At 40.7% G+C, this 17104-nt stretch overlaps 1 protein-coding gene across 5 annotated transcripts in view; it reads right to left on the bottom strand.

Annotated features, from left to right (window-relative positions):
- Positions 1-7014: 7014 nt before the first annotated feature.
- Positions 7015-17104, bottom strand: part of LOC5575183 (membrane-associated guanylate kinase, WW and PDZ domain-containing protein 1) — a 54796-nt gene continuing 44706 nt past the window's right edge. For 4 of the 5 annotated variants that reach the window (XM_021854249.1, XM_021854250.1, XM_021854247.1 and 1 more), the window contains exons 4-6: positions 14926-14979; positions 11903-14384; positions 7015-8700 (exon numbers count right to left, since the gene is read on the bottom strand). In XM_021854249.1, coding sequence (XP_021709941.1) covers positions 8137-8700; positions 11903-14384; positions 14926-14979 — 3100 coding nt within the window. In that variant the 3' untranslated portion in view covers positions 7015-8136. The remainder of the gene's footprint in view (positions 8701-11902; positions 14385-14925; positions 14980-17104) is intronic. The other variant, XM_021854251.1, reaches the window with a different exon arrangement.

Here is a 17104-nt window from a genome sequence, read left to right as displayed (position 1 = left end):
CTAAGTACGTCAGTATTTTTCTTTTACAATCATCAGTCATGCTTTTGATTTCTGTTCTGTTTTTTTTTTCAGTACATTATTGTGGAATCTAATTTTTTGATCGCTACAGAATGGGTGGGGGACTAATTTGTCACACGCTCCAGGAGGCACTTGATGGGTGTTGATTGTGGACACTTTTTGGATTATCCTAAGTGTATAGATTTCCAAATTTAATGACCGAAACAATATTTGACAGAACGAAAATGCTTGATATTGGAGATTCTCTTGTTCGCTAACAACAGTTGTAAAAATAACTACATGAAGATCTATATTGTCTACGTCATCGTCCTATCATTCGGATAACATTCGAGATTGGAAACGGTGAGAAAACGTGTATATGAAACACTAAATAAACAATATTTCCACTACTTCGCTAGAGGTGTATATCTAAAAAACAACAGATCATCGAAGAAATTACATTCAAATAAAAGTTAAACGATGAGCAGTATTTCATTGCGGTTTGATTTGCGAATTCTACTTATTGAATATGTACACGGTTACAGGTAAGGCAAGATTTCTCACAGTGTAGGTGATCGTTTTGATCTTTGTTCGTTCGGTTTGTAAGGTTCTCAAGGGGAAGACGCTATACTTTTGCTTTTTGATATGTGCCCTCTACTACTTTCTGTTAACTCTAAGCTCGAATTTTAAGGCGCATTTCTGTCCATATTCTACAGTTTGTTGTGGTGGGTCCCATTCTTAAACAGGTGGCGGTTCTAACGGTAATTTACAATTTGGTTCACTCACGCGTCATCTGTAATGGTTTCCCTAGCTCTCGTTTTTCCTTCTATGTCTAACACTTCATGGCGTGCGATTTCCCTGGCTTGTTTTGCATTTGATAGTCATCCACCACACGGTGGCTTCGCCGGCAGTGTGCTTTTGCAGTTATAATTCATTGATGCATATAATTTGCGGTTTGGTTGGCGGACTTGCTTTACTCTATGCAATGCGCGGATGCATGTGAATTTCGTGATTGTATGTGTCTCTCGCTCTCATGTGTTCTGGGCCCATAACTGGATGTTGCTTTGACTAGATTGTGTGTATCAACTAGTTCCCACGAATCTAACAAAGAAAAAATGTTTCAAGAAAAGACAGCCGACATGGAAAACAAGGGAGTAAACTTCCCGATGGAAATAGTGATTGTTCTAATTTTAGATAAGCAGTTGCTACTGTTGAGTTGAGTAAATATAGGTCGCTTTAATGTCTTTGAACGCTATTGAGTTTCTGTTGTTTTGAGAAAAATCTTCGGAAATATATGCGATTAATTGAGTCTTGTAGATTACATCTGTTACAGATTCCTTTCTCTTGATCTTTGATGAAGCCTACAAGAGGGACCCATCGCGCTTTTCATGTGCCATACCCTCTAGGGCTAGGTCTCAGACCGTAAATTCTAGCAGCGGCTGTGTTACTGGTTCAAACTTTTCTTTTTTTTTTCAATTCATAATGGGCCAATTATCAGCAATACTTACAATCGGTCTCTTACTAAGCTAACTTAGGAATTTAATTCGAGTGCCCATCGTACCTTCGTGCTGTGCGTACACGAATTCTCTCTGCTCTTGGAAGTTTTTTTTTTCAAACTACCGGAATAAATGCTGTTATCAGTGCTATAAAAACAGTAATTTTCAATGCTACCAAAACAGTACTTTTCAGTACTATGTCTTCCTAATATTGATCCCTTTACGATCCTTGTTAGGACCCGTGCCTTCGATTTTTCGTTGGATCCGTTAGCGAAAGCTAGCAGTGGTAGTCCTTCTTGGACACCGTCTTGATAAAAAACCTATCGAAGGTCACGTCTTCTTTCGTTTATTCACATTACAAGGTTGCAACTACAAACAGAAGGAAGGGTGAATCTCTGAATTCACAACTTCCTTCCAAAAAAGTGGGGTTTAAAACTATCACTAAACGTGGCAAGAATGGAAGAAAGGACGTTTTCCGGAATGCGGACTTTCTCCCAATGGTGAAATGGATGATGTTGATGATTGCATCGAAATGAGCAATCAGTTCGATGCTCTAGACAAGTTTTCCGAACACCAAATCGAAGCAGTCTCTAGCTCAGGCTCTTTGATTCAAGTGAGGAAGCGCGAGCTTCTTCTCAAGCATCTTGAAAAGAAGAGACACATTTTTTTACATAAGACGACAAAACTGAACGTTTGTTCAAAGTCGTCTTGAAATGTCTCTCAAGTGACTATAAGTCACCTAAAGAGATCAAAAATGGAATAAATGATTTACTTGGATTTTCCCCAGTCCAAGTAATCATTATGAAAAAGAGAACCCAATCTGGCATTGTTCGGAAAGGGCTTTCTCAAGAATATTATTTAGTTCATTTTAACAAAAAAGATCTAAATAATATTAAAGCTTTAGAAAAAGCTAGATTTATGTTCGTTTTCCGTGTGACATGGGAACATTTTCAGAAGCCTGGAGGAAATTTCCAGAACCCCACTCATTGCCGTCGGTGCCAAAAGAGGGGTCATGGAACAAAACATGGCCGCATGGATGCTAAATGCAGGATTTGCGGAGGTTCTTCTCACTTTTTCTCTCAAGGAGGTCTGTCCGATAAGTTCAAATGCGCAAATTGCGGGGGCAATCTTAAGTCAAATTTTTGGGCTTGCAATTCACGTAGGCGAGTCGTCGAGGGTCGTGCCAGGCAGATGGACGGTAATGTCCGTAACGATAACGGTCGTTTCCGGAATTCCCCTGGTATCGAACAATGCTCATTTTTTAGTTAACGATCGCTTGATTAAGAATCATATCCATCAGGAGGATTATAATCATGCTCATTCACAAACTAATTTTATTGCGCCGGGTAGCCTTTCGAATCTTTTAATTTCAAATGGATCTACCCAAGGAAAATCATATGCCGATATCGCGATACCATAGCAGGTAATTTGAACTCCTCCCCTTTTCATACTATGAGTACCCGTTCAAATTGTTTCAAATCAAATGAAAAAAAAAACTCCAGGAAACTCCTACTTCGCCTCTTCATCTACCGAAAATTCTAACGGAAAATCATCAGATAATGTACCCACTTCAAGTAAAATGTCTCCCTCTGATTTTATTTTTCTAACTGAAAAATTGAATCCAATGATTGATGCAATGTTCAAAACCACCACCATGACTGGTGGTTGGTGTAAAATTTACTAATCAAATTGTTATTGGATTACGTTTTTCTAATGGATCCAAAGAATAATTTGAATATTTTAAATTGGAATGCTCGTTCTCTGAATGGTAAAGAGGACGAGCTGTTTAATTTTCTAACAGCTAATAACATACATATAGCAGTTATCACTGAAGCTTATTTGAAACCTGAATCCAAACTCAAAAGAGATCCTAACATTTTTGTTTATCGTAATAATCGGCTTGATGAGGCATGTGGGGGAGTTTCAATCATCATTCATAGGCGTATACAACATCAACTGTTTTCGTCATTTGAAACAAGTTTTTGAAACTTTAGGTTTTTCTGTTGAAACACAGCTTGGTAAATATACTTTCAAAGCTGCCTATTTGCCTTTTCAATGTTAATTTGCTCCAAACTGACTTGCGAAAATTGACTCGCAATAAGTCAAAATTTCGTGTCATTGGTGACTTTAATGCCAAACATCGGCCATGGAATATTTCGCAAAGTAATTCCAACGGCAGAATTTTATTTGATGAGTGCTCTTCAGGATATTTCTCAATTCAATACCCTGTTAGCCCTACATGTTTTTCCTCTTCTAGAAACCCTTCTACGATAGATTTGGTCTTAACCGACTCTAGTCAGCTTTGTAGCCAATTAGTTACTCATGCTGATTTTGATTCTGATCATGTGCCTGTTACATTTCAAATATCCCATGAAGCGTTTCTCAATCCTATCAGCTCCACTTTTAATTATTTACGAGCCGACTGGAATATATATGAAACGTATATTGACTCTAATCTTGATGTTAACATTTCTTTAGAAACTAAACTTGATATTGACAATGCTCTTGAAACTTTAACAAATTCCATTGTTGAAGCCAGGAGCATTGCAATTCCAAAATGTGAAGTAAAATTTGCAAAAAAGCTCAAAAACTACGTATGGTACTGGTACATTTTATTGTTCTCCTATGAAGCTGGCTAAAACTTTGGACATAAATCCAAGATTAGTTGATTGGAAAATCTCAAAAATTGTCTTACGCGATTAATGGATGGCCCCTCGGAAATTTGTAACACAGACAAGGCTTCATCATGAATCAGTACCATCAACAACCCCAGAAATCCGCCAAATGAAACTCCTAATTAATCTGTACACGATTTCAGTAAATCTCCCAAGAAATAAGCCTAATTTTTCCCTTGGTATTTCATCAACCTCTACACTAAGAAATTCAAGCAAAATTTGCATACATTGTTCAGTCCTTCAAAAGGACGTTCAAACTATACACACCAAATTTTCGATCTATCTTCCAGCAATTTCGTTTGCTGAAACCAATCAGCAATACACCATTTTACTGATATTCAGCACTTATGAAATTGTTTACTGGAATTCAGCAATCTAACTTGCTGGATACTTGTCAATACCATCGGGATTGCTGATTTTCAGTAATTTAAATGACAGATGATTGATGACCAGCAATCGATTTGAAATTTTGCCGTAAACCAGCAAACATAATTACTGAACTTGCATCAGCAATTGTTTTATTTGCTGAAAACCAGCAAACAGTTTTACTTGTCAACTGATAAACTTAGAACTAAACGAGAAAAACTATCCTGTTCGTTTCATGGGCCTAACTGGCATGAAGTTTCAAAGAAAATTTAACCAACCAGCACCTTTTTAACAACCTTTGGAGTATTGTATTTGGTATGTAAAATATTCACTAAAATGATAAAATAAAAGTATTGTATTACTTAAGTGTTTATTTCTAGGATAGCAACAAGACCGGAACGGTAGACGGTTTCTACCTATAGGTCCTAACCCTTTCCCCAACGGCGCAGAAACATGGTGTTGATGTTTGATTTTGTTAATTAAATCATTATGGCTTGTTACGCAATTGCATTTTATGTTTTATTTCAATAAAAATGATAATGAAATGAACAATATCTAAATTTTACACCAGCCAGGTGCTGGCAACCCAAAATTGCTGAAAAGGGGTGCTGCTAACAAATAATCAAGTACTGATTAATCAGCAAATTGAAAGCTATATTGCTGGATGGTCAGCAATCCAGCTGTCACCTTGATGAAAATTTGATTTGCTGAAAGAACCAGCAAACTTTGTATTGCTGGATCGATTGCTGAATTTACAGCACAAAAAAAATCAGCAAAAATTTGCTGGTTTACAGCATTAAAAATTTGGTGTGTACGGAACTAGTCGGTTATGAGGATTTATGTTTTTGGAATCACTCGAGTCATTGAAGATTACAAATCAGATAAACATCATGGTTAACATTCCATGATCAACTTATTTTCAGTGTAGCTTCTTTATATAAGGACAGGTGTTGACTATTCAATTACCGATTTTTGCATTGTAATTTCACTTTAATCCTTTTTGCGGACATTTTTATTGTTTTTTTAACTGTAGTTATTGAAAAATAAAATGACATAATATTGTTTAAATAACTTCCATTGCTTCTGTTAGCTGAGGGCAGCAAAATACCTTTTCAGTATAATTATGAAGAACAGCCAATGATCTAAAGAAGGGCAAATCTCCTATGAAGCATATAAGGCCTTGTATTAGTTAGCCCTAAAGAACAGAATCCAAAGAAGGGGAAGTCATTGATAGAATGTTGAAAATACAGTTTCTAACAAAATAGTCTGGAAAATGATCACCATGAAAAACCTCGGAAGTCTTCATTACCTCCTTCTTCTTATTTGTCATACCGTCGCAACTAGGACAGAGCATGCTTCTCAGCTAATTGTTATTACGAGGTCTTCCACATTTATTATCTGAGAGCCTTCATTGTCATAGTATTTGGAAACTTGCAATCAGAAGACACAGTGTGTTTGTTTGACAAATTGAGACATGAATTTGCGAAAAAATACGCGTTCTAGTGAGACTCGAACTCACGACTCCGTGTACGCTAGACCGGCGCTTTAACCAACTAAGCTACAGAACACCTTATGATTCTGCGGAATAGAAAGCCAAACTGAATCCGAGTACTAACTATAAACACATCTCTTTTCGCAAATCCATGTCTCTTTCGGACTTAGATGCCAAACCCCCAACACGCTCACGTTTGTATCTCCCGATCGCAAGTGAGAGCGAATTGTTTATGGATACTGAGTTCTTACGCTCTACAGCCGCATACCTATAGTCCGAAAGAGACATGGATTTGCGAAAAGAGATGTGTTTATAGTTAGTACTCGGATTCAGTTTGGCTTTCTATTCCGCAGAATCATAAGGTGTTCTGTAGCTTAGTTGGTTAAAGCGCCGGTCTAGCGTACACGGAGTCGTGAGTTCGAGTCTCACTAGAACGCGTATTTTTTCGCAAATTCATGTCTCAATTTGTCAAACAAACACACTGTGTCTTCTGATTGCAAGTTTCCAAATACTATGTTTCAGACATACCAGCAAATCTGGTTTATGCCAGTAAAGGGCAAACATTAATTAATGTATCCTTCATTGTCAATTGACATTGTTTGCATGTGTATATCGTATTTCAAATACGAAGATACTCTATGCCCTGAGAAATCGAGATAATTTCCAATTCGAAAAAATACTTCGAAATTGTAGTATACTAATAAATGCTAATAAATTTTATTGCGAAAATTTGTTCAGATTTTTTTAAAATAATTCAATGAGCGGTGAATAGAGCATGAGCGGTGAATGGCGTCCTTACGGTAATTGAACCCACGTCCGTCAGCTAGGAATTGCTGAATAGTTGCACGTTGACCTCTACAGGTACCTGCCCTACTAAATCTAAAATACTATAATTAGTTTGAAGCTTTTTATCAAACAAACAGTTAAAAATCTTACGAAACAATTATTTTCCATAAAATCATGTATCGTACGCTGAAAGTCATAAAAATTCAAAGAAGTTTACACGCCTAGGTACTGCTATACAAAAAAGAAGTAATGATAGAATAACTTTTTCTGGGAAATGGTCGAATTTTTAATTAACACCATCAAAGAATCAACAGAATACTTCCTAAAAACAATTTGTTAGGAATATCAGAAGGAGTCATTTGTTGAATTCATTGAAGAAACTCAGGAAAAAATCCAAGAGTTATCTACAAAAAGTTCAACTAAAATATATATTCAAATAAATTCAAATTTGAAACAATTAACATTGAATTCTGCCAAAAGTGCAATTCTCTTTTGGACTTGGTGTATCTGCGATTCAAAAAATCGCTGTGTCATTTACCATGAGCCGCCCCTAATTAGGAGCACGTGTGTGACGTTGAGTCCCTGAAATAAAAAAAAAGCGACACATCTTCATTCTTACACAACACAGACGAGCATGCACTGCATGCTATAGACCTAGCAATTATCCGCCAACCATCCGTCCGACAGCGTAACCGATTTTATCTGATGGATAACAACAATGTCGGTAGTTTTAGTACTAATAGGTGCATCAACAAATGCTGCGGACAACTGCACATGGACGGCGAATGCACTGTTTGTGGTGGAAGGACCACCGAACAAGCTGAAAACCACATGTAGGCACCGCCGCGCCCTCCTAACAAACGCCTGTATCTTAGTACGAGTTTTTCTTTCCTATTGCCACTTTGTTTCTATCTGCTGCGTTTCTTCATTCACACTCCCTCTGCTACTCGCGGCTGCATCCCTTGCTGCAATCTGTTGATGTAACCCATTTCCCCCATCCATATCGTCGGTGTACCAACGAATTACTATACTAAAACAACTAAAATATAGCTATGACGACGTGTAAACACTGCTAACCAACCGTCCGGTCTATGAATAGCTTACAACAACTGCTAATTAAAACAGGTTCTCTCTCTCTCCTCACGCACGGTCAGCGGCCTCTCGACTTTCCCACAATGCTAATTACTTACCCATAGTCTCCTTATGATACAAAACTTAAAAACGAATGCTTTGGTTGATTCAGAGGCTTCCTCCTTCAATCTTCCTCCAGTTCCTCCTCGATCGACTGGGACGACCGCCTGAGGAGAACTTTCTTCGTCCTCAATCAGGATATCATCGCCGGGTATCGATTGGTCATGGGACCACCCACTCCGCCGGAATTGCTACCGTTGCTACTGCTAACGTACATCTCGTTGCCGCTGGTATTGGACGCATTGGACGCCGCTATGGATGCGGCTGCAGCTGCCGTGGCCGTCTGAATCAGTGGTGGCCCGGCCCCATCCGGTCGGGGACAGCCAATCGTCAGTTGTACTTGCAGGCCGGACTCCTTGATCAGGTTGACCACGTCACCGTGGCTCATGCCGGTGATGTCGATCGAATTGACCGCTACAATGCGATCGCCGATTTTCAGCTCCCCACAACGTTCGGCCGGGCTGCCCGGGATGAGATCCCCTATCGAGGAACCGTGGTACTGGCCGGAGGAGGAGATTATTACGAACCCGAAGCCTTCGTTCTCGTTGCGGGACACCAGCACGTTGTACGGATAGCGGGGATTGGGCGGCGGAGGAGGTGGCTTCGATAGCTTTCGCCGTCGCAGTATCATCGTTACCTGACCGCGAAGACCCGCTTCACCCATCAGCTGCACCACCCGGTGGTGAGAGGCGTTTTCCTAGGTGGGAGGGGAAGGAGAGAAAAAGTATTGATTAGAATTCTCCTAATTCGTTTATGTTTCGGATGTCAGGTGAGCTATTTCTGCGTTAACTTGACTGAAGTTTTTCCCAAAAGCTTGAAAAGCAATATCAAAAAGTTTAGAAAGCTTCTCCTAAGTTCCTTGAAAAGCTTCTCATAAGATGCTTAAAGAGCTTTGTCTCACTGGCATGGAAAGCTTTATCTAAGAAGCTCTTCTCCTTGGAAAGCTTCTCTTCATAAGCTTGGAAATATCTTATCAGAAGCTCTGCAAGCTTTTACTCTGCAGCTTGGAAAGCTGTCACTCACAAGTTTGAATAATTCTGGTAAAAAGCTTGGGAAGCTTTAACTCAGAAGCTTAAAGGTTCTCCTCAGAGCTTGAAAGCTGCTCCTCAGAGCTTGAAAGATGCTCCTCAGAAGCTTGGAAACTTCTTCTCAGAAGCATGGAAACATTCTCCTCAAAAGCTTGGAAGTCTCTCCTCAGAAGCTTGGAAGTCTCGCCTCAGAAGCTTGGAAGCCTCTCCTCAGAAGCTTGCAAGTTTCTACTCAGAAACTTGCAAGTTTCTCCTCCGAAGCTTGCAAATTTCTCCTCAGCAGTTTGAAAGTCTCTCCTAAGAAGCTTGGAAGTTTCTCCTCAGGAGATTGCAGGTTTCTCCTCAAAAGCTTGGCAGATTCTCCTCAAGAGATTGCAAATTTCTCCTCAGAAGCTTGGAAGCTTCTACTCAGAAGCTTGGAAGCTTCTCCTCAGGAGATTGCAGGTTTCTCCTCAAAAGCTTGGCAGATTCTCCTCAGGAGATTGCAAATTTCTCCTCAGAAGCTTGGAAGCTTCTACTCAGAAGCTTGGAAGCTTCTCCTCAGAAGCTTGGAAGCTTCTCCTCAGAAGCTTGGAAGCTTCTCCTCAGAAGCTTGGAAGCTTCTCCTCAGAAGCTTGGAAGCTTCTCCTCAGAAGCTTGGAAGCTTCTCCTCAGAAGCTTGGAAGCTTGTCCTCAGAAACTTGGAAGCTTCTCCTCAGAAGCTTGGAAGCTAGGAAGCTTCTCCTCAGAAGCTTGTAAGCTTCTCCTTAGAAGCTTGGAAGTTTCTCCTCAGAAGCTTGGAAGCTTCTACTCAGAAGCTTGGAAGCTTCTCCTCAGAAGCTTGGAAGCTTCTACTCAGAAGCTTGGAAGCTTCTCCTCAGAAGCTTGGAAGCTTCTACTCAGAAGCTTGGAAGCTTCTCCTCAGAACAGAAGCTTGGAAGCTTCTCCTCAGAAGCTTGGAAGCTTCTCCTCAGAAGCTTGGAAGCTTCTCCTCAGAAGCTTGGAAGCTTCTCCTCAGAAGCTTGGAAGCTTCTCCTCAGAAGCTTGGAAGCTTCTCCTCAGAAGCTTGGAAGCTTCTCCTCAGAAGCTTGGAAGCTTCTCCTCAGAAGCTTGGAAGCTTCTCCTCAGAAGCTTGGAAGCTTCTCCTCAGAAGCTTGGAAGCTTCTCCTCAGAAGCTTGGAAGCTTCTCCTCAGAAGCTTGGAAGCTTCTCCTCAGAAGCTTAAAAGTTTCTCCTCAGAAGCTAGGAAGCTTCTCCTCAGAAGCTTGGAAGCTTATCCTCAGAAGCTTGGAAGCTTCGCAAAGTTTCTTGACAGAGCAAGTAAGTCTTGGTAAGCTTCTCATCAGCAGATTGAAAAAGCTTCTTAGGAGCTTGGACAGTTTCTACTAAGAAGCTTGGATAGCTTCTATGCAGAAGCTTCGACAACTTTTTCTTCCTCTCTGATGTTCAAAAATCTAAACCCATGAAGTTTGCGAGTTTTCTCTTGGAAATCTGCAAAGCCTCTTCTTGGAAGCTTACAAAACTTTTTTCTTGCAAAGCTTTTCCTTTGAAGCTTTTGAATGTTTTCCTCGGATGCTTGCAAATGTTTTTCCTCGAAAGTTTGCAAACTTCTACTTCGAACTTGGGAGCATTGCCTCAGAAGCTTGGAAGCTTTCCATCAAAAGTTCGGAATCCCCTTGGAAGTTTCGAGAGCTTCCTATTGGAAATTTTGCAAAGCTGCCATTTGGAAGTTTTAAAATCTTTCTCATGAAAGTTTTTGAAGCTTCCTCTTGGAAGTTTGCAAAGATTCCTTTTGGAAATTTTGCAATGCTTGCTTTTGAAAACTTTGCAAAGCTTCCTCTTGGAAATTTGCAAAGCTTGGTCTTGAAAGTGTGTAAAGCTTCCTCTTGGAAGTTTGCAAAGTTTCCTCTCAGAAGTCTTGAAAGCTTCTTTTTTCCACAAATCTCTCAATTGGCGGGGAACGTACCTCTGGAGCTGGTCTTCTGATTGCTCTTGAAAGTTTGTAAAGCTTCCTCTTAGAAGTTAGCAAAGCTTTCTCTTGGAAATTTGCAAAGTTACCTCTTAGTTCCTCTCAGAAGTCTTGAAAGCTTCCTCTTGGAAGCTTGAAAAGTTTCCGCTTGGAAGTTGTCAAAGTTTGTAAAGTTTACTCTTCGAAGTTTGCAAACCTTTTGGAGGTTTGCAAAACTTCTTCTTGCAAGTTTACAAGGTTCCTCTTAGAAGTTTGCAAAGCTTTCTTTTGGAAGTTGCAATGTTTACTCTTGGAAGTTTGCTAAGCTTCGTCTTGGAAGTATGGAAAGCTTACTCTTGGAAGTTGGAAAGATATTTCTTGGAAGTTTGGAAATCTTCCTCGTGATAGTTTTGAAAAATGTTTCCATCCCACTTTGAAATTTATAAAGCTGATTTTTTGAAGTTCCAATGGAAAGCTTCCATTGGAAATGCGGAAACCTTCCACTCGGAAGCTTGTATAGCTTTTCCTTGGAAGCTCTTAAATCTTATCAATGGAGGCTTGCAAAGCTTCTTCTAAGAAACATGCAAAAACTTTACTTGGAAAATTGTATTTTTTTTCCTTTGGAAGCTTGCAAAACTTCTTCTTGGATGCTTGGAAAACTTATTCCTGGAAGATTGGAAAAACTTCCTGCAAAATACTGAAAACTTGAAAAGATTCTCCTTAGAAGCTTTGACATACTTTTCAGAATCTTGTGCAATTTCTTCTTTTGCAGCTTAGAGCAATTCTTCATATCTTTTTTTTTTGGATGTTTGTAAAATTTACCTCAGAATTTTGACAAGAAAGCTAAATTCAATTCAAGCAACGATCATAAGCCTGTATATTTACCCAATTCACCTCATTGATTACATCGCTGAATTTTAAATGAGAGCAGAAAACCTTACTCACCACATTGACTCCGTTGATGTTGAGGATCTCGTCGCCGGAGGCGATCCTCGTGTCCTTGTCGGCCGCTCCGCCCGGCACGATGTGTCCGACGGTGACCTGCGAGCCTTCCTCTGTGCCGCCGACGATCCGGAACCCGAACCCAAGGGCCTGCCGCTCCAGCGTCACCTCCGTCAACGAGTACTCTTCCATCGGGACGGGCGCCATGAACGGTGCCCCTCCGCCGTACAGTTGCGGCGAATGTTGACCTGGAGCCGACCGCCAGCTGCCCGGTTGGCTCGGGTAGAAGTGCTGATCGAACTGCGTTGGGGGCTGCTGCGGAGGCTGTTGGTGTTGCGGCGGAAGTGGCACTGGTGCTTTATGATGGTGATACAGGTTATCATACTGAGGCTGGTGGTGTTGCTGCTGTTGTTGTTGTTGCTGCTGCTGGTGCAAAGATCGCTTTCGATCCATCAAATACTCGTTCAGTCGTTTACCGATGTTGTCGCTCATTTGGGGTGGCAATTGGTACGGGTGCTGCTGTTGCTGCAAATGGCTTGGGTTATTCCCGTAGGAACGATTCAGTGTTTGCTGCTGATACATCTGTTGATGTTGTTGTTGCTGCTGTTGTTGGTGAAGAAGTTGTTGTTGGCGTTGATAATCTTGACAGTCGTAACAGAAACAACTCTCGTGATGATATGTGGGCTGCAGTGGCAAAGGATTAGGAGCATAGCCGGCATGATTTGCAGATAGTGGTGGCACTGGTGGGGGAGGAATAAGAGGAGGTGAGTACAAGTGATTGTAACCATGGCTGTTGAAGTTTTGCTGATGCTGGAGGTGACTTCCGGGACCATACTGAGGTTGATGGTTGTGGTAGATGGTATCCGTGGTGCTATTGTTGGAACTGCTTATGGTTAGCTCTCCAAGCCTGTCGGCAAGATTCGGGTGTTTTCCGGAATGGAATTGGTCTTCGTTGTGGAACGAACCGATATCATTCGCGATGGAATCGTTGTCGTGGGAACTACTGTTGGATTTGAGATTCAGATTGAGTTCCATCTTATGATCCCCAGTATTCTTGTTGACGTCTAACTCGATTTCATCCGTGTTCAGGTCGGACAATGGCAAAGAAGGAGTTTTGGCTCTGGCTCGGGTATCGACCAGGGGAGTTTTTGGCCTTGTCGGAAGAATTTCCTTAGCCTGAGTACTGTACAGATCTGCGGTCGGAGTTTTACTCCTGAACAAACTATTACCTCCGATGCCGTAACCGTCTTTCTTCAGCAAGCCTCCGCCAAACTTTGCCATTTCAATGCTCTTTCGCAGTTTGTTCGTCATCTTACTGCTGCCGACCAGCAGTGCCGAAGGACCCCTCTGCACTTTTAACGTAGTTTCGATGTTCTTCGGACAATCTTTCAACACTTGCACTACTTCATTATGCGACATATCCTTCACCGGTATGGAGTTGATACTCAACAACACATCCCCCTCTTGCAAATTTTTACAACACTGCCGGTCCAAAATTTTCTTCACTTTTTGACCATACGAGCTATCGGTTATCGTGAACCCAAACCCATTATCACTTTTCACTATGTTAATGTGTAAAATCTCTGGAATTTCAAATGCATTTTCCTTGCTCTTGTAATGCTGCTGATACGGATGAGTATCACTGAAGTACACATCGCCCCCATTGGCAGTGGCACTTCCGGACTGGATCTTCGCCAGAGGATTTTTATGCTGAACATCACCCGAGTCCATGAAACCACCCGTTTCTAAGAACTTTAGATCGGACTCAGTCATGGCTCCATTGTTCAACCCGTCCACAGCGATTGTCGTAACAACTTCCGTATTCGGATCATTCGGGTCAAAAGGCAATGGGTACCCACGGCAAACGTCCAAATGTACCTCTTCCCCCGGTAGAATCGACTGAAAAATGTTCACCATCTCGTGGTGCGTGAATCCAAGAACACAAATATCGTTCACGTACACCAACACATCTCCCGTTTTAAGCTTCCCGTCGATCCAAGCTGGACCATTCGGAACTATCGATTTGATCTGCAGAAACTCTTCCACATTATCATCCCCACCAACTATCGTGAATCCCAGTCCTCGCGTCGATTTAACCAGGGTCGTCATCAATCGATCGCCTCGCAAATTGGCCGGATTCTTCGTGAAGTGATTCACCCGTCCTCCAACTCCATTCCCGACTTCGTCATGGCCAACTCCCCCGACGCCAACACCTCCACCACCGCCAATGCTGCCGTTCATTCCGTTGGAACTGTGTCCTCCAACGGACATTGCCGAGCCGCGTTCGGTCATACGCTTCGCTTGCAAGACCGGATTTTCATACTGCGTTTTACGATTGACGTGATCTATGTAGTAGGTGCCGTAGTGAGGATCGCAGATCTTCTCCCATCCATACGGCAACTCGTCGTCCTGGCAGTCTTCGAGGGATTTCTTCTGGAACTTGGACAATCGCGGATCCAGCCAGTGTGAGGTGCCAGTGTTGTGGCTAAAACGAAAGGAAAAACGGTCGCATATTAGTTGAGATGGTTTTCACAGCCTCTGAGAGATGGAACAATGGAAATCAACACGCAAGATTTAAGTTCATAGTTTCAATTGAAGATGTTCAAACGAAGGAAAGAAACGCCTTTCAACATGATCAAATAGATGTGGACTAGATGTATTTCACGTGATAAATGATGATACCAAACCCGTAACTAGAGAAAAATCCAAAATTCTCACAACTATGATCGATAATATTGACTGTTTCTTCAAGTACTGGAAGCTTAATCAAACTCTCCTGAAGGAAAGTGTCACCATCAAAACCACCAACAAATCACTATTACGCCTCAAACCTGCACCAACAAATGCAAAACAATATACGATATTTCTCTACAGAAGTCCACCCAACTAAACCGTCTCACGAAAACCTGAAGGGATGATAATCGCATCACAATTGGTGCATCGATCGAAAACGAGTCGAATCCATGTCTTAGCAGGAGACGCATTTTCTGTCGACGTATGGAATTTGGTAATGGAACGAAACTTACGGCCAGTTGATAGTGACAAAATGCGGATCAGTAAGCGCCACTGACCAGGATGAGCTTGAACATGGAGGGAAATAAACAAAAAGAATAAATTAGCAACCAAAAGTTTTTATTAAGCACATAAAGCGAAATTAATGGAGGGAAGTGATCTGAATGAAAGGAAATGAATGGGTTCAGCAAATGCAGTGGCCAAAGATAAATCCCTTTGTCGAAGGAGCGAGCTAAAAACATCAAACTGTTTAACAATAGAGTCCTAAAATTTTCTAATAAAATCTTGTGTTGGGGGGTCCGTAGCCTTGAGGTTACGCTTTCGCTTCATAAGCGGAAGGTCATGGATTCAATTCCCAGCCCCTCCACAAAAAAAAACCCGTCCAGCCACCAAAAGACACCGCACGGAGGAGCACATCCATCCTCCGTCAGTATCAGATGGTGACTGAGACAAACTGACCCTCTTCGCAGGCAGCTAGCCTCACTAACAACAGAGCTCTCTCCTACCTGCTCGGTGTGAGAGTAAAAGAGTAGGAGAGAGTGAAAGTTGATGTAAATATAGATAAGTTAAAATTAGATCTGTATCGATAAAGAAGCTACAGATCACCTGATTCCGGCACAGTAGTGGCCACGAGCCCAGAGAGCCTTTAAAAATAAAAAAAATAAAATAAAAAAAACTGGTAAAATTATCGAATAAACCCTTTTGCTTTGTGCTGCTCACATACACCATGATTGTTCGTCAATGTCATACCTTGATTGATACATACACCTTGCTTGATGCGTCGGTTTGACAGTTCGTTTTTCACATGCGTCACGTCATATACACCAGTATTGTTTTGAAGTTGCACATACACCGGTTTGGAAATTCCCATAAAACTTAACATTGTTAGTCAATTCGTTAGTTTTTACGTTCAACTGCAACGAATATTGGTTTCCGAATGTTTCCTATTTCAACTTGACTAACAGGAGCATCGAACGTAGCCGTGAGTAACGAAAGTAGATGGAGATCAGTTCTTGTGTGAAATTTGGTGATAAATGTTATCAAAAACCGAATACTGATGATGCTCCGCATCAATTTGCCGACCTGTAAGCTAGCTGCAGCTGCGGGAATCCGAATTTCTCGATTTCCAACATATTTAGTGATTCGAAACAGTTTGACGTATCTGCTGATTAAAATTGTATGTTTTGATTCTGCATATAGGTCGCTTTACTATGAGCATATGTACGGTGTATGTGCTAGCATGAAAAACGTTGTCAGTTGGGTCGCTTTGCAAACGTAGGGTGTATGTAGCCAAATTAAAAACACTGAGTAAAGTGCACATAGGGCATAATTGTTATTTATTTAAAAAAATCAAAAAAAATGTTTTAGAAATACTTTTGTAGACTCAATATATAGATTCTGCGTTTGTCAAGCGCATGAAAAGCAAATCTCGATTTGTTTATTTTTGCAGATACGTCGGATTGAAGAATTATGCTTGATTTGTAAAAATCTTCTACAGACTCCCTTTTCTTTTGAGTTGCATGGCCGATATAGCCATAACAAATAGTAATTCGCCATAAATTTAACTTCCTTATAATTTCCTAAATTTTTGTTCATATTTCTATTAAGATTTCAACCAGAAAGTTTTGGAAGGATAACTCAGAAATAACTTTTAAAAGCTTTCATCAGGGTTCCAGAGTGTCAGATAGACAATATCAAGGAGTTCTCCAAGTAATTTAGAATTTAGAAAAAGAAAGGAATCGTCAAAGAATGTTTTCAGATACATATTTTCGGAATAGTTCAGCAAAAAGAGAAGAAATGAAATCCTATAGCAATCTCTTCAAAAACACCTGATGAATTCATAGGAATATTCATATGATTTTTTCATTTCTGTTCGAATCCATCACTGCAACCAGTTTTTAGATCTAGCGTGACATCACCCGTATCCTTAGTATAGTGCCCATCGCAATGATTACTCAATTACCATTATTTGGTCAATACAATATCGATGTTGGTACAATTCTGAAAAAGTTGATAGAATATTTCATACAGTGGCGACTCGTAACCTCACTTTCTACCTGTTCTACGACTCTAAAAATGACTATTTCGACAAATTTAGATTATAAACCAAAAAGTTTATGATTAAAATCGTCCTTTCTAACAATTCTCTACTCATTAGATGCAAATTTGTTCCTAAAGTCCATGAATTTCTAA

Source organism: Aedes aegypti, chromosome 3 (assembly GCF_002204515.2).
Source record: "Aedes aegypti strain LVP_AGWG chromosome 3, AaegL5.0 Primary Assembly, whole genome shotgun sequence".
NCBI lineage: Eukaryota > Metazoa > Arthropoda > Insecta > Diptera > Culicidae > Aedes > Aedes aegypti.
This window is presented reverse-complemented; position numbering and strand designations above follow the sequence as displayed.